At 44.9% G+C, this 24,725-nt stretch overlaps 1 protein-coding gene and 1 long non-coding RNA gene across 4 annotated transcripts in view; one reads left to right on the top strand and one right to left on the bottom strand.

Annotated features, from left to right (window-relative positions):
* Nucleotides 1-268: 268 nt before the first annotated feature.
* LOC118207963 (vasopressin V2 receptor-like) lies at nt 269-23,188 on the bottom strand. Of its 3 annotated transcripts, none has more exons than XM_035382188.1 (6): nt 22,772-23,188; nt 10,035-10,411; nt 9,366-9,611; nt 8,532-8,678; nt 6,353-7,034; nt 269-1,559 (listed from the first exon to the last, which is right to left on the bottom strand). In XM_035382188.1, exons 2-6 carry the CDS (start codon nt 10,407-10,409, stop codon nt 1,348-1,350), a joined length of 1,662 nt encoding a protein of 553 aa, XP_035238079.1. In that variant the 5' UTR covers nt 10,410-10,411; nt 22,772-23,188; the 3' UTR covers nt 269-1,347. The 3 variants fall into 3 exon arrangements, with proteins under 3 accessions (XP_035238079.1, XP_035238078.1, XP_035238080.1); XM_035382187.1 differs by lacking the exon at nt 22,772-23,188 and adding an exon at nt 19,291-19,701; XM_035382189.1 differs by lacking the exons at nt 269-1,559; nt 22,772-23,188 and adding an exon at nt 19,291-19,705 and having other exon boundaries at nt 6,189-7,034.
* LOC118207968 overlaps nt 18,256-24,725 on the top strand; it is a 34,494-nt gene continuing 28,024 nt past the window's right edge. Inside the window, exon 1 of the long non-coding RNA XR_004761488.1 lies at nt 18,256-18,649. This is a non-coding gene — a long non-coding RNA (uncharacterized LOC118207968). The remainder of the gene's footprint in view (nt 18,650-24,725) is intronic.

The raw sequence follows: 24,725 nt of genomic DNA, 5'->3' as shown, positions 1-24,725 counted from the left end.
TCGGTTGGATGGCACCTGTGGTGGGAGCCAGTATTTATTTCCGTTTAAAATTTGTCGCTAGCTTTAGTGATCCACTGAATGTGGGTATAGAGCCTAGCTATTGTAGCCCTAAACTAGCTAGCTAGCCACCTCTACTGTATCATTAAAAGACATTTCTTTCTCGCTCATTGCTGCTCCACGCCAGCTCATCAACCTTGGTAATCTTGGCTGTATTAGTAATCTAGGCATTAAGCAACATCCAGGTTAAAACAAACTGACATCTACATGATTTTTTAAATGATGGTTTTATTTAATTATACATCAAACAAAACATTATACCAAACAATCCACCATCTTTGGTCGGCTAGGTCTCGTCCCGATTGCTCTGATTTCCTCTGATTCAAGATGACGTTTACATCACCAAGCTTTCTGCAGAATTCCTTGTGTTGGCTAGCGAGAGCTCAATGACTTAAATGTCTGTTGTGTAGTTTTGTAACAATATCGTAAATCAGAAAGAGGTTTTGTATTTGTTTGCTTGTGAGAAGATATGATTTTGAAAGTTTTCCTGTATTGGAAATCCCATTGTTTCAAACCACTTCCTAGGTCCAGTCACTTTTTTTGCAGTGGGCGGGACCTTCTCTGTACCAGCTGTTAAGTTAGTTAACATTAGGCTACATGGCTCATTGTAAGGTCGTTGACCCCGTTTCCTTTCTAGTTCTTGTGTAGTTCTGTGATCCATTACCACACTCAGAGAACTAGTAAATATCGCTAGCTGGCCCGCTACTGCTGTGTGGCCAAAATCTTTACCACTGTGTAAGAGGGACTTCTTTGTTGGGTTTGAACCGCCCCTGTAATACCCCCCCGTCCTGACTGACAGGTCATTTGACTTTGAAAATTAAAATGAATGGATGGATTGCATTTTCACTTTGAATTTTGGCCGGGTTTTTGCGCACATTGAATGCAAACGAAATGTAATGAGCGATTTTCATTTTCTTTTGAAATTTGGCGCGAATATGCTTCCATAGGGGAGTGGGTGTGCTGTGTGGGCTCTGGACAGGGAGGATCATTTTTCCAGCCTGAGGAAGAGGAAGAGTGAGAAGAACACAGCTCCCGTAGTTGTGCTTTTATTCAGATACGACCGTGGTACTGAGGACTATGCACGCAAATGAACTGTAGGCGATGTCCTCCTTGGGGCGCTTGCGGCAAGCAAACACAGTTCTCCTCTCGTCACCCTTCAGTTCAGCTTCTGATCCTGCGGTTTTTTACTGAGGGGACGCCGGAGTCTGTGGCTCCTTTCTGCAGCCTATTCGGTCTGAGCAGGGCGTCTGGGGGTATGGTGGAATCTTTCACAGGCACATCCACCCGAGCTCAGTATATATTGTTCTTGGTGGCAGTGGTGGAGGTGTGTGTGCTGGTGGAGTCGTTGGCGATGGACCCCCTGCGCAGTTCGCGGGAGTTGGAGCAGCACGGCAACAGGGCTTTCAGGTCGCGGGACACACTGTTGGAGAAGGCTGTGTAGATCCAGGGGTTGGTGCACGAGTTGAGGTTGGCCAGCAGCATCAGGATGGTGAAGGCCGCACCTGAGGAGCAGGGAGAAGGACAAAATCAGCTCCTTGCCAGCATGGAGTCACAGCACTACTGCACTGTGGTCACAGGGACAGGAAATTATGTCACTGATGTCAGAACTACACAGGAATTTCTGTTTTTATTTGCTATTTATTTCTATTTTTTAAAATTAGTCTCAGTTTCAGTCCATTTGAGTTATTATGTTATTCAGTTTGGTGAGTTACTGTGAACCAGATCTGCACACCCCATACAGGCACACAGTCAGAAACATGCTCCGCAACTGTGGAAAAGAACAAGTATGCAGTGTCTCCAGAAAGTATGCAGTGTCTTTTCTCCACCTGTTGATTATTTCTCATTTTGCAGTTTTGCAAAGCCAAAATAAAATGTATGTTGATGTTTCTTTCCAATACAAGTAACTTGATAATGTTAAAATCAACAAATGTTACTGAAATGACAGATCAGATCAGTCACGCCATCATGAAGACCAAGGAACTGCACATGGAACTTCAAGATGAAGTTGCTTGGAGGCAAAAAGCTGGAGAAAAATATAAACAAATGACAAAGCTTTGAACCTTCGTAGGGGCACCATTAATTGTAACAAAATGGAAAAAGTATTGCACAACCCGAGACACTACAAAGATCAAGCCATCCCACAAAAACTGGACAAGGAGGGCAGCTGTAGGAGAGGGGATCAAGAGGCCAGAAACACTGACAGGGTTGCAGAGTTCACCAGCTGAAATGGGAGAAACTGTCTGGCTATCAGCTATCTCTTCAGCACGTGACAGATTTAGCCTCTTTGGGGGTGTAGCTAGTTTAGTCATGCCTGGGGTTTGCCAGAAGCCATGTGACAGACCCTGAGACCTCCTGGAAGAAGCACACAGCAAAGCTGCAAAGAAACGGCTTAAAAATAAGAAGGTCAGTATTCTGGAACAGCCCGCCCAAACTCCAGAGTTAATCCCATTGAAAATCTGTGGTGTGACCTGAAAATTGCCGTCCACCGATGGTTTCCGTAAGCCCTGCCAGTGCTGGAGCAAAACTGCATGGAGGAATGGGCACAGATTCCAAGATCTAATTGCGCAAAGCCAATACAGACATTCTCATGAAGACCCAGAGCTGTAACTGAGGCCCGAGGCCTGTCTACAAAGTATTACTCTGGGGGGTGAACGATTTATAAATTAGAAATAATTTCTTTTTTTAATGCTGAATAAATCAGACTTTTTTTGCATCATAAATCTGTTTCATGTGTTCTGTTGGTTAGGAGGATAATGCACAAAAATGTAAAGGTGTAACAGGACACCAAAATTTTAAGGTGGGGGTGGGGGGCGGGGGCAGTGGTGGGTGAATACTTTCTGAAGGCACTGTATCTGGTAAACCCACGAGAGCACCCTGCAAAGTCCACACAGTCAGGGCCTGTCCTGATTCCCACTCTGTGGATCTCTTATTATCATCTGACTTTGTCCACTATTCACTGAATAAATTGACATAGGCAATCGGGCCTGAATCCCTTTAGTGCAAGAGGAAGTGCGTTGCTCACTACCCATGACTCTCGTAGTTGTCTGAGTCTCTCTGGCAGACATGGCCAAGAGTATGTTTGCTTTATTTTGCGATGATCTCATACCTCGCCCCCCTTTGCTCCCTCCCATGCTCTGCCCCCCTCCAGATTCCCACCCCTGTCAATCAGCGGTGAGCTGGTGGCTGGGGGTCCCTGCCCCCAGCTGCCACTGGGCAGATGGCCCTGGACAGTGTTTACCTCGCTGTTCCAGTCCTTTAAAAGGACAGGCACAACAAAACGTCATTACATAACCGAGCGCCAAACACCAGGAACATCTGTTTAAACAGCCGAGGCCGGCCCCTCATACAGTTAAATACTTATTAAAGATGTCGAGGAAAGCTCCAGAGAGAGGTGGAACTCCGGAGGTAAATTCCATGTCCTGATTGCTCTCTCACATGTCAGGGAATGTAGAGCAGCCCAGCTGGTCTCTCAGGGAGTTGGTGTGCTAAGCCTTTTCTTATACACACTTCAAATGAAAGGTTTAATTAAAAACCAACTGGTGTAATGTGATCCAGCCTCTTTGTTATAAGGAAATTAAACTATGTGAAATGTGCAAAAGGTATGCAGTGGTGAGACGGTTAAATTTGCAACTACTAATTTATGGACAAGCTTGGGTCCTTGTGTTACTGGGGGCGTCTAGCATAAACTTATTTTTCACACTGATGTTGCACTTTGAAATAACTGATTCAATGACACATTTACTTACATGACCACTTATGAAAAACTTTTGAAGATAGCCGATATGATGCAAATTCTCTTGATCTCTTAATATCCAGACACACAATAACAAAGCCGAGAGGAGGGAGGGCTGGCTGAAGAGCTGGTGTGTGTGTGTGTGCGTGTGTGTGTTTGAGCTCCTGCCACTGGCAGCTGCGTGGATTAAATATCAGCCTTTGGCAGGAGGCTGCGCGGCAGGAGGACCAGCAGGCTCCTGGGCGTTAGCAGGGTCCAGGGGGAGGGGGCGAGGTCATTAAAACAGGCTCCGCCACCATTACCGCTGCACCGCGACGCGCGTCGCGCTTTACGTACGGGCACGCCAGCCATCTCTGACACCCGCAGGGTGACCCTGTCCTGCCTGTGGGCACGAGAACTGGGCACAGGGAGGGCACAGGTATACGGAGCCCACCTGCTATGGGACCGCGTGGTGCAGAGGCTAGAGAACGGGGCGTGTAGCCAGATGGCTGCCAGTTCAAATATTAAGTAGCTCTGTAGGAGCCTCTTCATCTGAGAGGATACTGTATCTGTGAACAATGTGCAAATACCCAGCTGTGTAAATGAAGGGCACAGCGAAATCAAATGAAGTGCGCTGGAGGACGAGGGTGTGGCACTTGCTAACAAAACAAATCATGTAATTCTTTCTCTGAGAACATCTCACTGAATATGCTGTGCCCTCCATAATGTTTGGGACAGAGAAATTTTTTCCTGATTTGGCTCTACAATCGTAGATTTTCAATCAAACAATTCACAGGTGGCAGGTTTTCAGCTTTATTAAAGTGTATTGTTATACATTTTGGTTTCACCATGTAGAAATTACATAACTTTTATGCCTCGCCATTTCAGGGCGCCATAATATTTGGGACATATTAATGTTACGTAAATGAAAGTAGTCATGCCGAGTACTTTGTTGCATATCCTTTGCAAGGACTGCTTGAAGTCTGCGACCCAGAGGCATCACCAGGTGCTGAGTATCTTCTCTCGCGATGCCCTGCCAGGCGTGTACTGCAGCCATAAGCTCCTGCTGTTTTGAGGGCTAGTTGCCTTAAGTTTTCTCTTCATTGTGCAAGTGAAATGCATGTTTAATTGGTTTCAGACTGGGTTACTGACTTGGCCAGTCAAGAATTTAGCAGTTTTTGGCTTTGAAAAACTTAATTGTTGCTTTAGTACCATATTTGGGATCATTGTTTTGCTGTAGGATGAAACATCCAGCAAAACAATCTAATGAGTTTAGAGACATTTACTTAAACTTGAGCAGATGTTTCTGGACACTTAAGAATTAATTCAGCTGCTGCTATCAGCAGTTACATCATCAATGAAGACAAGTGAGCCAGTACTTGTGGCAGCTATACATGCCCAAACCATAACACCCCCACCACCATGTTCACATATGAGGTGGCATGCTTTTGGTCTTGGGCAGTTCCTTTTGGACTCCACACTTTGCTCTTGCCATCATTTTTGATACAAATGAATCTTTCATTTGTCCACAAGACTGTTTTCCAGAACCCTGTAGGCTCTTTTAGGTATTTCTTAGCAAATTAACCTGCCCATCCTGTTTTTGCAGCTAACTACTCATTTGCATCTTGCATTGTAGCCTCTGTAGTTCTGTTTGTGAAGTCTTCTGTAGACGGAAGTAATGGCATATCCACACCTTTCTGTGTGGAGTTTGCATGTTCTCCTCCTACCCATGGGAATCTTCCCCGGGAACTCCTGTTTCCTCTCACGGTTCAAAGACATGCAGGTTAGGTTAATTGGAGAGTCTAAATTGCCTCTTGGTATGAATGTGTGAGTGAATGTTGGGTGGGCCCTGTGATGGACTGGCAAACTGTCCAGGGTGTAGTCCTGCCTCACGCCCAATGCATGCTGAGATGGGCTCCAGCACCCCCCATGACCCTGATCAGGAATAAGTGGGTAAAGATATGGATGGATAGATGGACTGTAGAGGTCTTCCTTGGCCTACCGGACCCTTTGTGATTACCATGCTCTCTAGTGCTCTCTTTCTTTTTGACATTGCAAACAATTGATTTTGGTAAGCCTAAGGTTTGGCCATGTCTCTGACTGTTTTTTCTCAGCCTCATAATGGCTTTCTTGACTTCCATTGGCACAACTCTGGTCCTCATGTTGACAAACTCTAATAACAAACTCCAAAGGCAATCAAAAGCCTAGAATCAAAACTGCATACTAAAAGCTCTCTCATACCTGCAGTAAGGAATCCAATGAACACACCTGACTAATCAGAAACACCTGTGAAGCCATTTGTCCCAAACTTCATGGTGCTCTGAAATGGGGGTTAAAAAGTGCTGTAATTTCAATGTGGTGAAACCAAAATGTATAAAAATACCCTTTAATAAAAGCTGAGAATCTGCCCTTTAACCAAATTTTTGTGAATTTTTGAAATTACAAATATAAAACTGTGAAGTATAGAGCAAAATCAAGAAAAAATATTTCTTTGTCCCAGACATCATGCAGGGCCCTGTAGATATATGGTGGGTGTTACTGAATTGTCTGTGATATTTTGAGAAGATGAATAGGGAAACGGACCTTCCTTGGGTGCGTTGGTGTCCCAGGCACCCCACAGCTGGACGATGAAGTAGGGCGACCAGCACACGGTGTAGACGAGCACGATCACCAGCGTCATCCGCGCCGTCTTGGATACAGCCCGGGACACGCTCGAGGAGGGCAGGGGCACTGGGAGTGGGGCGGCGGGGGGAGGGAACAGATCGGGGGGGGACCCATCGGAGATGACATCATCGGGGGTGAAGGGAGGGTGTTCGCCCGTGGGGGGAAGTGAGGTAGTCTGTCCCGGGGGGTGCAGAGAAGAGTCTGCGGCTGGGGGCACCCTCGGCACGGGGGCGGGCGCGCCCACAGAGGAGCCATTTTCAGAACTGGTGGGGTTCAGGGTTATCAGTTCGGAGGGGTCGCAGGAAGCGGGGCAGTACGAGGAGGCGTGGGGCCAGTAACTGGGCGAGTTCGAGGGGTGGGCGTGGAAGGACCCGTTGCCGCGGGAGCGGGAACCAGGGCTGCCGCCTTTCGAAGAGTGGCTGCCTCTCCCCTCTCTTCGTCCGCCTCCTCCTCCTCCCCCCCTCCCCCTCTCCCTTTCTTTATCTGCCTCCTTCCCCACACAGTGGAACCGGAAGAGTACGGAGTTCTTCCTGAGTTCCGCTGACACCCGCCTCTCTGACTTCAGGTAGATGTTGTTGTGGATTTCTCTGAATATTCGTACCTAAAGATACATGAAGGACAGAAGGACAGAGAGATAAAGCAGACTCAGTCCCCACCATGACCACCAAGTTTAGCCCGCGCAACAGCGGTGTAAAGTGACACAGAACAGAGTGCTTGCGCTTGTATCAGCATATTGGCCCTCCTGTGATGGAAAAAAATTTGCTGCCCCCTGTTCTCGTTTTACATGGCACCAAAATTAAAGTCTTGCTCTGTGACGATGACTTTTTCTGCACAGAGGAAAGACTATAGCAGGACCTGGCTGGATCAGTGCAGTTAGCCGTGGGTTCTGGCAGTCAAGTTGTGAAGTTGTGGAAAGTACAGACGCCCGAACAGACATAAGAGAACACTGAACCCGATTGCATTTGGAAAATAAAATTTATACTGAAACTGAACTAGAAAAGGACAGAAGCAGACCACTTTAAGCCAGAATATAGTTTTTAAAAAAAAACAAGGTTTTAAGTTACAGCAGCAATTTACAATTAACTATGAGAATTATGGTCACGTAACAGAAATGTTTTTCCTAAAATAGAGCAGCTCTCTGGAATTTTCAAGTTGGCCCAATGCTGAAGCACCTCCTGTTTTACTGAAGATAGCAGTGTTACTCTAGCATCCCAATGAAATAAACTCGATCTACCACCGCCACCAGCATACCACCACTACTTAATCTCCCCAACAACCATTTGGGGAATAATCTCCCCAACAACCATTTGGGGAATAATCTCCCCAAACCAGTTATCATTCATGTGTTCTCTTGTTTTGTTTTGTCAAATTAGAAATGTGTGTTTCATAAGGGTTTGGATGAGGCAAACATTATGTCATGCCAATAAAATCAGTGTGAATTTGACTTGGACACTGGTGTGACAGTTGGAACGTCATGTGTCACCAGTGAGGTCACACAGCAGTTTCAAATTGCCAGACCCTTTCCCCCCCTCCCCCAGCTGGTCAGGATGAAACAGTGCCTGTCCAGGCCCTTAACAGTAGGGGTGCAAATCCTAGAGAGCTCAGTGAATCGTGCCCCCCTCGCCACATCATTATACAGGAATAAGCCTCTTTAGAGCGACAGGGATCACATGGCCAAAGACAGACACACAAATGAGCAGCATTTAAAGCACATGCTGTTCCCCTCTTTTGTGGACTACAGCTATGTTAAGGCTGTCTGAGAAGGGCATAAAATATGATCAAAGAGCTGTCTGCTTTACATTTACAGCTCTCTCAGTTCTGGTGTTGGATGCTGTACTCTCTCAGTTCTGGTGTTGGATGCTGTACTCTCTCAGTTCTGGTGTTGGATGCTGTACTCTCTCAGTTCTGGTGTTGGATGCTGTACTCTCTCAGTTCTGGTGTTGGGTGCTGTACTCTCTCAGTTCTGGTGTTGGATGCTGTACTCTGTAAGTTTTGGTGCTGGATGCTGTACTCTCTCAGTTCTGGTGTTGGATGCAGTGCTCTCTCAGTTTTGGTGCTGGATGCTGTACTCTGTAAGTTTTGGTGCTGGATGCAGTACCTGACAGATGGTAATGACGAGAGCTGGCAGTATGAACACTGCCAGGGTCACCCATGTGACATAAGCCTTGAGCCCCCAGGGCTCGACGAATTTAGCCCAGCACTGAAACACCCCCGGATACACCTCTACCCTGGAAAAGATGAAGACCTGGGGGAGAGGGGGCAGTGGTCACGTAAGTAAATGAGCGACTGATTCATTTATTTCCAAGTGTAACATCTGTGTGACAAAATAAGTTTGTGCTCAACATAAACTGTCTGTAAATTTATAGCTGCTAATATAACCATCCAGTCACTACATATTACACTTTATGTCATTAACGTGGAAAGGTTAGAATGTTCAGAAAAGTTACCATGTGCAGATTCAGTGTAATGCAGCCAAATGTCTTTGTCATAATGTCATTATAAGAAACAGATGGGTTCCATTACACCAATTCCTTTTATTTTAAATAAAAACTTTTCATTTGAAGCGTATAAACTTTATGTATCTGACACTACAATGTTAAAATTGTTAGATTAAAAGCAAATTGATTGTGGACAGATCATTAATCACACGAAAGAAGCGTGTTCAATACAGTTTGCACTTTAAATGATAGTTTTCCTAGTTCAGAAGCCTCCACTGTAAGTCTGTGGGGATCTATTCAGATAGCTGCACAGTGTGCACATTTACACTCTATGATCTATATACAGCACTGGTTGCATCAGCGTAATCCCCTGCATCCACTATCACCTGATCCAGATCGTATGGAGATCTGAGCTGACGCCTCGTGCCCCAGTGAGGAGTGAAGTGGCAGCAGAAGCACACCCTGGTGGGGGTGTGCCTGGCAGGCGTGCTCACCTGTGGGACACTGAGCAGGAGGGACAGCCCCCAAGCCACCATGATGGGGACGTTCCAGCGTGACATGGCGCCGCCGCGGTACGCCTGCAGGGGGCAGCAGATGGCGTAATGGCGGTCCACCGTCATGGCCACGATCATGTAGGAGGAGGCGAACATGCCCACCACCTGCAGGTACTTGACCAAGCGGCACAGGGCATCTGGACCCTGGAACCACAACGTTATGTCCCAGACCAGCTGGGGCAGCACCTGTGGGGGGTGGGGGTGGAGTCATGAAACATCACCGATTAGGAGTGTTGATCTAGGATGCTAAGTTCTACCTTTTCGCTCATAATTAATTAAGTTAGGTTATTTACAGAGGTGGAAAGGGCAGGGCTCAGAAAGTAAAAGTCATGCCATGCGTTTCTCCACCCATGAAGTCAACCAGCTGATTTTATCTTTAATTAGTTCTACATCCTGACTGCAGAATTATGCTAATTAGCTAATTCAGGTGATTGGAACAAAATACTGGAGTGGACTTTTATATTCTTAACTTGTATTTTCCACCTCTGTTTATTTACAGACAAAACCTGATCAGAGATTAGCACTCTTACTGATGCTTTATGACTATGGGACGAAGTGTATGAAGAGAAAGGGGTAGCTAGGGTGGGGGGAGTTACACTTTCGGGTTACCTGGAAGAAGGCCACCACCAGGTCGGCCACGCACAGGTTGATCATGAACAGGTGCATGGGGGCGTGGTGCTTCCTCCGCCGCAGTAAGACCCACAGGACCAGCCCATTCCCCAGGGTCGTCAGTGCCAAGATCAGGCCAAGAATCGCAAACTCTGCCTGTGCCAGCACCTCGTCCCTCTGTGGCACAGTTGGTATGGGCACGGAGCCCCCTGAAATGGTCCCATTTTCAGGGACTGTCCAAGAACGGGCACCTTCCCCGCGGCCATGGCTGGAGTTGGTGTAGTCTTGGAAAAGGGAGGAACTGTTGCCTCCCCCTGCCGCTGGAGTGGAGTGGCTTAGACCGCCCCAGTCCGTTTCCCAGGAGACAGTTGCCATGCCTGTGTGAATGATAATATTTTCAAAAGCATAATTAAGTTTTTGTAAAGAGGAGCATATCTGTGTAAAACAACTGTTCAAATGTTGCTATCTCCTTGCCTGAGCCAGTGTGTCACAACCTCTCAACACAATGAAGCTAATGAACGCACAGTTATACCAGTATGGATATTGATCCTTTGTCACAAATTATAATTATTTTTAGACAATCCCCCATTGGTTTTTAATCAGTTTATCTCCCTCTCTCTCCCTCCTTCACTCCCCCTTCTCTCTGTCTTTCCCACAGTTTGACGTGGGAATGGCCCATTGGTCTGTGGGTTTCATGCTCTCAGCCTGTCAAGAGAAAGACGGAGAGATAGAGAAAAACAGAGAAAGACTTTTTTTTAAGTGAGGGGAGCAATGGGAAAGTAAACCGGATTAAAATCATGAATAGACTGATATTTAAGGCACCATTCTGTAGTGCATGGATAAGCCCCACAGTCTCGGATCAAATCTGGTTAGTGCTAGTGGCTACTGTGGCCGGTAGCTCCACAGGGGGACATGCAACTGGTGATTTAAATGCCTGGGGTACGGGAGCATTCAATCAGTTCGGGGTCCTAGTTTCACCGCTCTCTGGCAGCCTCCGATTGGTTAATTGGTTGCCTGATGGCTGTATGACGTAAGCTGCATATGAAAGGCCTTCCTCCAACTCATCTCTGTGCAAGCTTCACTGTAGGCTGCGGTGTGAACCCGTTTGCTCCTCACAAATGCAAATCCTTGTTTATTTACTTTTTCATACTTTGCCCAGCCAGGCAGATCGGAGCACCCTCTCTCTCACCCCTCCGCTCCTCGTGTCCACCCTGTGCTCCCTCTTTCCCCCTCCCCTCGCTCCCTTCCTTTCTTCCTGTCTGCCACTTCCTCTCTCACACCAATCGCTGCTTTTCCCGGTCTTAATAAAACCTGTGTTTATTTTCCCTCTTTTGCAAATAAACATAATGAAAGTAAATATAATTGAAAATGACAAAACTGACAGTCAGAGGAACGAGACCGTGGGACAGAGAAGCCGAGCTGGACAAATATACAGAGAGGGAGGGGTAGAGAGAGAGGAGGAGAGCAACGATGGAGAGATGGAGAGTGATGATGGAGGGATGGGGGGAGATGAGAGAGCTGGGACTGGATCCGCACTGCAGAGAGAAGATCGCACAGGGGCGGTGAAGAGAAGATGGCAGCACGGGCGTGTGTTTGGAGAGAAACAACTCCTCCTCATGCAAAACCTCATACGCTTAGCTCACCACAGTGGCCACTTAGTTGATCTGAATATTTCATACGTCAGATTACTGATTTAGACCGGGTTTCAGCCGAAGCATATACAGTAAAGCTTACAAAATCTAACTCTGCCATGTTAGATGCTGTAATTTAAGATGCTCATTAATCTTACAAAACAAGCAGAAGCAGGTTCACCCAAGTTCAGGGGCTATCACTGCAACATGAGCCTCTGCATACTTTGCATACTTGTGGCCATCGGTTGAGAAGAGATGCTATGATCTCCATATCACATTGTTACAGCAGTGTAGTCATCTGCACCCGCTGTCAGCTCATCCCGGTGATGTGGGGATCAGTTTTCTTGATGAATGTAATTGCTCAGATAATAGGCTTAGCTGCACCTGAGCATGGGCATGCCCACTAGAGCTCCATGAGTTTCTGGGCTTCATTGTCTGAGCGTTGTGACTGGAGTCACTGTTGGGATAGGACCTTGTGTCAGCTGACTTAAACCATCCAATCAGCAGGTGATACAAATGCACACCTAAAGGAGCGCTAATTGTTTGACTGTCAGCCATTTTCTTTCTGATGTAACAAGCTAGACAGGATAATTTACCTTTGCTTGACATTGGTTAAATTAATTTCCTGCCCTAGAATTACATGATGTTGATTCATTTTGAAACATAAAATGCAATATAGTTGTATAATGATATATACAACCCATTGCATACTATATGTGTAATGCAGTTTTGAATTAATCATTTGTAATATAATACGTGAAATAAATGTATGTATAACACATACACATGCACTTTTTGACCCTCATCTCGTTTATTATACATTATGTATGATATGTGTCTCTGTGTATACAGTGCCGTAAAAAAGTATTTGCCCCCTTCCCGATTTTCTCTATTATTGCATGTTTTAGATCTTTAGACAAAATGTAATATTAGACAACGGGAACCTGATTGAACACAAAACTAATTTTTAAATAATTATTTCATTTATTTAATGAAAAAAGTTATCGAACACCCAAATCACCCCCTTAAACTTAATAATTCCTTTGGCAGGAATAACAGCAACCAAACGCTTCCTATAATTTGATATCTGTCTTGCACATTGCTGTGGAGGGCGCCACGGTGGTGCAGTTGGTAGCACTGTCACGGCAAGAAGGTCCTGGTTTCAAATTCCAGCCTGGGCTTTTCTGTGTGGAGTTTGCATGTTATCCCCGTGTCCGCGTCGGTTTCCTCCAGGTGCTCCGGTTTCCTCCCACAGTCTAAAGACTGTGCGACATAGCTCAGGAGGTAAGAGCGGTTGTCTGGCAGTCGGAGGGTTGCCGGTTCGATCCCCCGCCCTGGGCATGTTGAAGTGTCCCTGAGCAGGACACCTAACCCCTAATTGCTCTGGTGAATGCGAGGCATCAATTGTAAAGCGCTTTGGATAAAAGCGCTATATAAATGCAGTCCATTTACCATTTACCATTTACATGCAGGTAGGCTAATTGAAGATTCTAAATTGCCCATAGGTATGAGTGTGTGAGTCAATGGTGTGTGTGTGGGATAGAATGGCGACATGTCCAGGGTGTATTCCTGCCTCTTGCCCCATGCACACTGGGATAGGCTCCAGCACCCCCCCCCCCCCCCCGGGTATAGATAACGGATGGATGGACATTGCAGCGGAGGAATTTAGGCCCACTTTTTCGCAGAACTGCTTTAATTCAGACAAGTTGGTTGGTTTACGAGCATGAGCGGCTTGATTCAAGTCCTGCCACGACATCTATATTGGATTCAGTTCAGGACTTTGAAACTCCAAAACATTCATTTTGGTTTTCAGCCATTCAGATGTGGACTTGCTTTTGTGTTTTCGATCATTGCATAACCCAATTACGCTTCAGCTCATGGACAGATGACCGGACATTCTCCTTAAGAATGTGCTTGCACTTAAGAATAGCCTTGTACAGAATTGTGAGTTCAGTTTATCAGGTTCGAAGCCCACTGACGATGGCAGCTCCTGGGGGGAAAGTTTAAATCTACATGTAGAGAATTTATGATCATTACATTACAGGCATTTAGCAGATGCTCTTATCCAGAGAGACTTACACGTTCCACATACAGTAGCATTTACATTGCATCCATTTATACAGCTGGATATATACTGAAGCAATGCAGGTTAAGTACCTTGCTCTAGCGTACAACGGCAGTGTGTCCTACTCAGGAATCAAACCTGTGACCTTTAGGTTACAAGACCAGTTCCTTGCCCATTGTACTACACTACCACCCATAACAAATAATAGACCTGATTTCAGGTTCCTCTGTGTATTTTTTTTGGAAATGTTCTATTATCACAAGTCAGGGAAGCAGCAGCTACTGTTACACATTGGCAAAGGGCACAAGAGGACGAGGCTGGGTGGGGAAAGCAATAGTGGCAATCTGGGTATCAGGTGTCACTTCCGACTGAACCTCTGCTCAGACCCGCTTCCTGGCAAAAGCCTCTGATTCGCTTTGGTTTCAGGACGGCCCCTTTGATTCGCTATGGTGTTCAGGACGCCCCCCTCTGATTCGCTCCAGTATTCAGGACGGCCCCTCTGATTCGCTGTGGTATTCAGGACGGCCCCCTCTGATTTGCTCTGGTTTCAGGACAGCCCCCTCTGATTTGCAGTTGTTTCAGATCAGCTCCCCATGCCAGATGGAGAAATGGGGGGTAAATTTGGATGCCATCTTGTTTTAAAGCGGCACTGGATTCCACCAGGACTGTGAATCCCATCAAGGATAAACAGAATTAAAAAACTGTTTTGTACTGCTTCTATATTCAGATGCTCCCTGTGACCACAATGGGATGGGGAACAGGGCAGGGGAGAGAGAGAAAGAGAGAGGGGGAGAGAGGGGGAGGGAGAGAGGGCATATGAGGACAGAGAACATGAAAGAGATATACACAGGAGGAGAGAGAGAAGCGGGGCACAGGAGGAGAAAACGGGTTCAGAGAGGGAGCGGGGTTTGCAGGGGGCATCAGAAGCTGTATCTTCTGAAGAGTCACGTTTACAGGCAGCCAGAAACTAAAATGGGGTGAACGGCCTGTTCTTCTGCATGAACTGCCCGACGCTGTCCTGAGCTTTATCAGAGGTGATAATAAAGTTCTGCTTTTGTGGCCGCAGAGGAACACAGTGCTCCAGGCGATCTGCTGAGAGTGTTGTGCAACAGGAAGGGACACCAAAATGCTTGCAATGATATCTAAATCACTACTGATACCACTAAATGTGTGCAGCTCCCCCACATCTGACCTCTAATCTCTAACCTCCTACTGTCTTGTTGCAATCTAAGTGTATTTGTTGGAATTACGTCAGCTCTCACTCATTTTTTCCCTCCCTCTCTCATCTCTTAACAGTGACAGAGCCAAAACAAACTTGGTTTGTCTAAAAGAGAAAATAAACTTCTACAAGGTAACGATTTAATACAATGTCATCAATAACTTGAAAATCTCTGTGCCAGTTTCACCACTGATCTGCAACAATTTTTCACTTGTCAGATACAGCAACATGCTTCAACCCAGTAAATTTCTGTATCAGTCAATTTAGCCTTCTTAATTTTCTTCTGTTCTGTGTTTCTTTTGTGCATCTGTGTGCATCCAGGCATGTGGGTGCGTGTGTGCATGCGTGTGTGAGCACACGTGCGCAAATGCATGTTTCTTTATCTTAGTATGGCATATAAATGAGGTCTTTTTATGCCTGATCTCGCCTGTCTTTCCCAGAGTATTTTTGGCCGCTCTTGTGATAGTGCAGTGAAGATATGATCTGTGTTCCCTCCAAACTCTCTTTTGAATCATTACCCCGAACATGCTCTCCATGTGATGCTGGCCAACTCAAAAAAATAAGATAAACATTTTGTCTAATTTTAACATTTATATAGTTTCAGGGAGAGATGTGATAAGTAGGGAAGCTGTAAAATCTTGTCAAATACAGTCGATATATAATTGTTTATTTGTATATGCCAAAGCCACGTTTCCATGGTTTTCTGCGAATGTAGAACCGAAACTTGTGCTGGTCTGTTGTGCGGAGCGCGATTGTTTGGTGTCTAAAACTAGAGGCAGAATGCACAGGCATTACACTGCTGTGCAGAGCTGAAGCTGAAGGTCTCTGAACCGGCACCACGATACGTATGCCACATTACCTGCAGCCAGAGCTGCAGCGCCCGTCACTCACTGTGACATCACAATGCAGCCGGCACCTCACATTGGCTACCGCAATCCCGGGCTGAACTTTTCAAAAACACAAGCTCTTTCCAATGAGCTTAACTGTAAGAGGAAGATTGGAAACCTAATTTTCCACCAGGTTTTGCAATATAACCCTAACCTACTGCTGTTTAGGAACCAGAGAAAGAAAGAGGTATTGTTCTCATTTCTACTGAACCAGCCAAGAGCTGGGCTTTCACAAGCCAGTTATTAATATTCATGACTGGAGATCATTGCTTTTGTCTGTAGACTTTGCATAAATGGCTTTCATTGTGGAAAAACACAGTTTACACAGGATGTCACACTTTCATAATCTAGATTTCTGATATTCACTCATGAGATGCAGCTCTTAGGATAAAACAGATAAGAGTTTTCCACACAAATTAGATTTTTTCTTTTTGGATTACCAAGTGCAACACACTTACGGATTCTTGACAAGTTACCATAAGCGCTGATTTAAGGAGGATAATTTTTGTATGGGTAAGGGTGTGCATCATTGCGTGTGTATGAGCCAATTGTCAGCTTGTGTTTTGTCAGAGTCTACGCAATTGAAATTGAAAAAATAGAGAGCTTAATTGAAATAAGCTCTCTATTTTTCTTAGAGACATTCTAATCATGTACTCACACTACCCTGGTCTTGGGTACCACATCAATGATGTGTTTTCTTTATTACTGAGCACTTAATAGATCAATGAGAGCAGTTGATCATGCAGTTACGGTAACTCACTTCATCTGGTTTCTTGAGTCTGAATTTGGGGTGAAAATGTAAACCAGGAGACATTGCAAATCTGCAGGACCATGGTAGCAGGTCCGTGATACAGGTCAGTAAGACCAAGGTAGTAGCTCCCTGATACAGGTCAATAAGACCAGGCCAGCAGATCCCTGAGACAGGTTCATAAGAATTATTTCCAAGTGTGAACTCCACTGAAGGGGTATGAAGGACCAAGCGAGGCTGGGCTGGGTTGGGTTGGGCCCATCAGGACCGGTAATGAAACACATCAGGAAGGACTACAGAGGTCACGGTCCTCTCCTCCCTCCTCCTCCTCTTCCTTCCTCTTCCCTTTTCTCTCATCTCTCTCCACAAATTAGTTTCAGAGGAACCTCTAGTTGTTTCTACAAATAAACTGAATCATGGACATTCATGTCAACAGCTCTATTCTGTTCTTTGTGGAGAATAAACCGTGTTTTTTTGCTTTGCTTTACCTCTCTCTCACCATGTTCTGTTCCCACTCTTAATTCTTGATTAATAAGTCTCTCTCTCCTCCTCGGCCTCTCTTTTAATCACTGAATCTATCTGTGTGTCTATGATAAGCCTTCCCCATCACTATTCCTCTTCTCTTTATCTCTCTCACTCACGCTCAGTCTCCCCCCCCCCCCCAGATATCTTGTGATTATATTTTGATCGTCACTTGTACATGTGGCGGAACTCTGACAATAAAGGTGGTTTTAAATCTCTAAATTTATCTCCCTTCCCCCTATCTCTTGTCACCCTGTATGCTGTAATGAGACAGCTGTTTTTCATTTTATTTTACTACAAGGACCACTGCAGTAAATTGCACACAGAGAGAACAAACAAAACAACAAAATCTCTTCAAAAAGCAAAACATTAAACATGACTAATTAAACACAAAGCTTTTATATCACTTCCAGTTTCACTGGACACCATTCTAAACATTCAGACAACATTTAAGGACCCATACTCCTCACTGGTGGTAATTATAGACACACACACACAAAAAAAGCAGCAACAGCTTACAACATTTTTTAATTAAACACATGCATAAAACAATTGCATTTCAGTAATCTGTGTTAGGAACCCAACATGTTTTCTTGGAATAACCCGGTTTGGTGAGGTACATTTAATCCCTGGGACACCACACCCAAAAATCACCTAAAATGATTCTAACAATGGCTGCCATTCATTTTTTCAAGCGTTTTCATTGTGACTTTACCAGCCCATTTCATTATAGTTGGAGAGTAGGGCGTTTTCACTGTGTAGGTTCAGAGTTATTTTCTGACCACTGTGGTTTTCTGTCTATACCCATTTCCTATAGAGAAATAACCACATTTTGACTTCTCACCAGCGACCAGCTTTATTTGTTCTCTGTTCATGTACCACAGTTAAGACAACAAGCCAACTGACAAACAAGATACTCGTTTCCCACCCACTGGGGACAGTCTAGTTTTTTAGCGCTTTGAGCTGAGCTGGGAAGGTAACTCGAATAAATCCATGAAAAAGCAATGAATCAGTCAGTCTGCGATTTAGTGCCTGGATGGAGCAACAGCAGCAACAAAAAAAGACGAATAATAAAAGTCCAGAACCGGGGGGTGATAAGTCGACCGAAAATCAGACCTTTCATAACTCAAATTAATTTGTTTTCTTATTATATCGTTTCATCTGAACTAAATTAATGTCTACATCACAGCTGAAAATAACACATCGTCGCTGCAAGCAAAAACTACATAAAACAAATAAAAACAATTTTCGCGCGCGCTTCCTAAAGTGATTAACTTCTTTCTCTCCCTGCAGTAAACTCTTAAAAGCATCCAAAAATATATAGGGTCTGCACAATACCAGAAAACCGTATTTATATCGGTTGCCGTTTTCCAAAGTAAGCCATTAGGCTAAATGTTAATTAGAATGAACACCGGTCTTTACACGCGCACACCTATATATCCATTATTCAGTCCGCAGCTGAGCTTTAGATCTCAGGGCGTGGGGGCGGTCTTTTCCACGGGTCTGATGGACCGGAACCACAGCTGATGCAGGTCCACGTTCGGTAAATATTTTTATATTTTTACTTAACAAATGCGAGGGAAATTGCCCGGTGAAATCCAAACGAACAGAGCCGGGGAAATAAGGGTCCTGTCGTATTCCCAGCTTTTGTTCTGATCGGAATGAAAACCTTCTATCGCGCACCGGAAGCCCAATATGACTTTCTAAACTCTAAACATAATTTCTATTTAATTATCTTAATTACATTTGTATTGAATTTATATGAATATGTGTTAAAGTGGAGTAGTTCGCAGTTACTGAATAATACATCGGCCACTCTCAAAGAGAACAGCTTGGACAGTTTAACCCATGAAGTTATGTTTCTCCGATCACTACGCTTGAACTTTTTCTGAATCTGACTTCAGAAACACGGTAAATGCAAATCGCACGTCTGCACACACTGCAAACCCGCATTTCACACGCATAAAACACTCAAACCCACATTTTCAAGGCATGCACACCATTTTCAAACCGTAGTTGTCTACTTTTGATCACCGTTAGAGTTACCTGAACACTTGGTACTTTACTGCGTACCAGTAGCCTACATACGCGAATTCTTTCAAACTCGCAAAGTTCATACAGGAAATATATACGTTATCAAAGGCTTTTATCCACATGTGTAGGTGTATTCGGTGGCAAACTCACAGTGCTGGCTGTTCCCGGCTGTATCGACTGATTAATGACCTTCCTGTTGTCTTTTATTTTCTCTTTCTGGTTTACTCCTCCAACAGACACCCTTGTCCATGGTACATACCTCACATTTTTACACATTAGTCAGCTTGAAATTTTAGTGCAGGTATTCAGGTTAAATACCTTTGCTCAAGGCTACAACAGCAGTGCCCCGCCTCAAAATATCTGGGTTACAATAGCCAGCTCCTCCCACCTCCTTTGCTTTAATTTCCTTATTATTTTCCATTCCTTTAACATTTTTGTATCTTAGTGTATTTTTGTCTCTTTTCCAACAACCCAGTATTGAAATCACATCACTCTTGCTGTGCACCGATGCTGCATTGAAAAGGAATGGAGGACAATTCATTTTTGCAATTTGTTGCCATTGTGGAATTAAACAGACTCATTTTCTTTAAAATAATGCTTTTGTGTGGCTCATTCTGTTGAGGCACTGTTCCAATATGTGGGTGGGTCACACAGTCTGATATTGAATATGGTCTGTGCTGACACTGACTGTGGCCAGATACCCCGCAAGCAACGCATGTACGCTTGTAGCGTCACCCTGGGAGAGAGCCATTCAGTCCACATCAATGACCGTCTGTCAGTTCGCTAGTGACCCTGGCTGGTCATTCAGGCGGTCGCTGTTGCTCAAGCTGCACGTGAGCTCAAGTCTGTGCAAGCTCAACTAGTGGACTGCGGTGTGAAGGAGCTGCAGCTTGACATCGAGTGTTTGGCAGGAGAAACATGCTTTCTGTGCTCTCCTTAATTGGTAGCAGAGGTTGCAGCAATGGAAAAAAAGGAAAATAGTGTATTCCATTAATGTTTATCTTACTGAGCTAAAGACCAGGGTCCCCGGAAAGAGGAACAAATCATACTGTAGCACTGTCACTAGGGGGTGCTGTCACACTCTGTAGCCTCTTTCTTCAGCTACACGACACTTGTATTTGTGTAGTATCCGTTTGTTTTTACATGCACTGCAAAACAAGACAACAAAAGTCAACAAAGCCCAATCCAGTCCATTCAGAAGAATTTTGAAAAGAAATAAAGATCTGGACTCTGTTGACACGGAAAAGCTGGGAGAAGCAGCTCTAGTTTTGTCTGGGAATACAGTTCACAGGTCACAGCTGAATATGTATTTGACATGATGGGGCATTGAACTCAACTGGGTGTTTGGGAAACCCGGTTCATGGCTACCCTAGGTTCAGAGGGAGATGAACCACATTGTTCTTGGTCACAGTGACATTGTTGTGTTTTCATTATGTTAAAAGCGGATATCCTGAATGTTAGTTAAAAAGGATGTTTCTTGTCTTGTTTTTCTGTGTTTGTGTTTTTGCTGTTTACTGTCGCGTTGGTTTATTCCCTTCAGTCTTTCTTCTGTTTCTGTTCTGAGATTTAAATTTAGCTGCATTTCCACCATTGATCATTGTTACAGCCAGAAATATGATAGCCACGTTTATTATGTATTTATTTGGCTGAAGCTCCTACCAGGGAACCATGGCTAGATTCGCACAGCGCATGACATGATGCCGTAAGAACAGCGAGGACACAGGCGGGGTGCAGAACAGCCCGCCGCGCAACGGCAGTAAAGCGTGAGGCAGCACACAGCGCTACAGCGTGAGCGTGTAACTCAAGCCGCGATGCATTTATACAGCGCGCTTACAGTGGCCATAAGAAACAAACAGGGAAAGGCGTGGAGCAGCGTATAGAGCAGGGGGTGCGTGGACCAGCGGAAAAGCGTGCTTTAATCCTGAACAGGAAACAGCTGCTCCGCCCGTGAGCGGTGAACTTTAGCATTTACCTTGATTTCTCTTGGCTACAGAAAGCGTGCCGAGTGACAGACGTGGAGAGCTTTCACAGGTCAGCGGGAGTGCGGATCAGAAAACCCGCATGCATGAGGGGGTCGTTATTTCTGGCAACAAAAAAGCATTTGCAAAGTGCTACTAATAATGATCATAATCATAGTCATTTTTATTATTAGTGATATTATTATTATTATTATTATTATTATTATTGTTATTTCCCCTGCTGACATATTGATATTGATAGGTTATTTTTAAAAATCCAAATTAAGTAGGAATTTGTGCCTGGACCAGGCTGAATTGGACCTGCTGGAATCATATACATGTGTGTACCTGTGTATGTTGGACTTGCATACATGTGTACATGTGACTGTCTCCAGACAAAAGGTCAAATGGCTCTTTTAGAGTTAATGTTTAGAAGCTGTGACCACAAAATCCAATACAGGCACTATAAGATGTCTCCTAGCAACTTTAACCAGGTACATGGTTGTACTGAACATGAAGTTAATGTGTAGTGATTAGCAAGTTTTTTTTAGCAGGTGATTAGCAAAATAATCATTTAAGTGGAAAGATATAAACGTATGTTAAATGAAGCCAAGTGCCAAAGTGGTGCAACTAATGTGCTTGTACAGTACAATGCATGTGTGTGTGTGTGTGTGTATGTATGTATTTTTATAAATAAAATGTACACATGAATGTTATACTCAAGTGTAATACAGGAAATGAATCAACCATACACTAATATAAAGGCGGTGAAATGTATCAGGGTTAACTTAATGCATGTTCAACCTACTACACAGTGAAAGAGCAGTGGAAACACGCAAGAGAAATTCCACAATGGAAGGTATTGAAAGGATCATTTCCATGTTCCCGGTGCATATATCCGTTCCCAAGTGTGTGCGAGTATGTGTGCAGTGGCCATAGTATAGAGGCTCTCTCCTTCCTCTCCTTTCTCTCCTTCTCTCTGTGAAGCTCGTTGCTGGTCATAACCTCTGTGGCAGTAATAGGTGCTGTCACCATGATTTTTCTGTGGAGTTTGGCCATCTCTCTTTCAAATATTTCTCAGTGCTTGCTTCTGTCCCATTTCTCTGAAACACTGTTTTTTATTTTTTGTAAAAATAACAGGGAGTTAGGGCCAATCACAATGACCTGTAGCTGTATCTTAAGCTTGGAATTTAGACCTTTTGACTGTAATCCACTGAAGTCTGATGAGAACTGAAATGTCCGCTCTGATTGGGATAATAGGCCATGGTCTAAGCCATACAAACCCCGTGTTTAAGCCTTTACCTGATTGCTGGAGTTGGCATTGGTGAGAATCATATTCTTAGCTTTATTTAAAATCTGAGAACTTCATGTTTGCTCATTATCAACTGAAAGATTCATAACTACGTTAAATTCTGAAATGTCATAAATTCCTGCTGTGAGTGTCATGCTTTAAAAGTCTTGTGCTATGACTAAAAGTTTCACACATTATTTCACAATATGATTTGCTTGGGGTTTTAACATTTTGTTTACAATACTATAGCAACTGCATATGACACCTGGACATGACACGCGTCAGCGATTCAGTGGTTCAGACAATGTGCACGTTCCCATTAATGTGAAAAAAATAGTAACCCAGACTTTATTTCAAATGTTCTGCCGGTGGCAGTACTTACTCTGATATTGACTTGTCCAATGCGGTGGCTGTTATGCTGAATTATCCAGACAGCTGGTATAATCCATAATGTCTTGCTTTTCTCCCAGCGCCATTCCCGTTGGCAGTGTTAGCCTGCGCCAGAGTGTGTTACATGGTGGCTGTCCCAGTGCCCAGCTGTTCTCCTTTGGCCGCTGTGTGACGGCGGGACGGTGACACAGCGGCCTGTGCCGTTTTTGGAGGTGAAATCTGGGACCGGGTGCTTTATGGCCTCCGCTGCGCTCGTCCTTCCACGGGGAGGGGGTTGTTTTGCGGTGCCGTCCTCTGTCCGCGCGCGCGTGTGCGTGGGGGAGTAATCCAGGGGAAGTGTCCGTGACTCTCTCAGCTCATCTCTCTGCACCTCGGCCAGGCTGGTATATCAGAGTTGTGTGGACTCTCACAGTCTCACCGCCTCTCTCCACCCCCCTAGCCCCTCCCCCAGGTTTGCTGTCCCATGTCCTTTAGGATCGGGGGCGGAGTCAGGCGCTCCAGGAGGGAGAGGGAGGGATGTGGATTGGGAAGGGGTAGAGGGGAGGAATGTTCAAGCAGACAGGGCTCAACTTTGTCACTGAAATTAAGAGAGGGAGGGAGGGAGGGAGAGAGAGAGAGAGAGAGAGAGAGAGAGCGAGAGCGAGACTGAAAGAGAGACAGAGACAGAGACAGAGAACAGCCTGCAAGGTCATGCAATAGAGGCAGAGACCCTTGGGATGTTCAAATCTAGGTTTCCTGCAGTGCTGGATGGAGTATTGGTAAATGATGAGCCTACATGGGCGGAATGGCCTGTTCTGGTCATTATGTATTTTTATTTGAGTGTACTTGTGTTGTGAGAGAACATAAAAGAGAGTGAGAAAGGACATGGAAAAAATGCTAATATACACCTTGTTCATTAACATGAGAACTGCACTGAGGAGGAGAGGGAGAATAATTGGCGGGGGGAGGGGACCATATTGCCTGTGTGTCTCTGCCTGTGTGTGTCTCTGTGTGTCTGTGCCTGTGTGTGTGTCTCTGTGTGTCTGCGCTTATGTTTCCACTGATGTGCTGGTGATAGGGGTAGGTCTGAACATTCAGTATCTTTCATCCCTCAGTTATTCTTTCACACCTTCTTTTCACCCCCTCCCTGAGCATGTTTTCATTTCATATTTGTTTGACTGTTTACACAGATGCACAGAAGTGTGCCGGGCAGATGGAACTCGTGAAGCGCTCATTAGTGACGTGTGATTGGTTGCTTCTTTCAAGACCCCGGTTTCATTGGCTCCGATTAACTGCCTGTCATATTTTTTTTTTTTAACCCGCTTAAGTACATGACCCTTTTGGCATGTCAAAAATGTGAAGTAGAGTTCCGGGTTGCCAGGTTTAGTGCTGTGGCTGACACATCTGTCCATTAGAAGTCGGGAAAGGATCCCAGTGGTCAGAGCCCACAGTAAATGTGTTGTAAACGGTGTAAAAGAAAAAACAGGTGGGGGGAAAAAAGGCAAATCCGTTCACGTCATCAGTCTTCTTCTCCTGAAACACGTCCTTTCACTCTGTCTGTTTCTCCCTCTGAAATGAGCCCCAGGGCCTCTGTAACTGACACAGAGTGCTCTGTCTCCTCTTAATCACTTCTTCATGTTTATCCATCGAATTACCAATGGATGCATTTAGCCTGATTGAATTAGCTGATTCTCCTCAGACTGTAAACATTCCATAGACTGTAATTAAAACTGAACCTGACATGGAGGCACATGTGGACTCTGGTGTCATTCCTGCGATGAAGCAGTGAGACTGTGCTGGCCCTTCTGACCGAGGCGGAGTGATGATGTCGCAGGCCGCCAGCGTCAAGGGACTGTCCTTACTTGATGATGTCACACTGGAATTCTGTGTGGTGGTTCTGTGTTTAGTTATGCATACTTACATTCTGCGTACTTTGTATTACATTCTTCAGAGCATACTGGCTAGAA

This window comes from Anguilla anguilla, chromosome 11 (assembly GCF_013347855.1).
Source record: "Anguilla anguilla isolate fAngAng1 chromosome 11, fAngAng1.pri, whole genome shotgun sequence".
NCBI lineage: Eukaryota > Metazoa > Chordata > Actinopteri > Anguilliformes > Anguillidae > Anguilla > Anguilla anguilla.
Note: the sequence above shows the minus strand (reverse complement) of the source record. Positions and strands in the feature narration are given on the sequence as shown.

Coding starts and splice junctions, on each gene's coding strand:
- LOC118207963 (XM_035382188.1), bottom strand. CDS start 10,409: ATGGCAACTGTCTCCTGGGAAACGGACTGGGGCGGTCTAAGCCACTCC. Junction 8,679..9,365: donor TCCTGCTCAGTGTCCCACAG/GTGAGCACGCCT, acceptor CCTCTCCCCCAG/GTCTTCATCTTTTCCAGGGT. Junction 1,560..6,352: donor CACCAACGCACCCAAGGAAG/GTCCGTTTCCCT, acceptor CCTGCTCCTCAG/GTGCGGCCTTCACCATCCTG.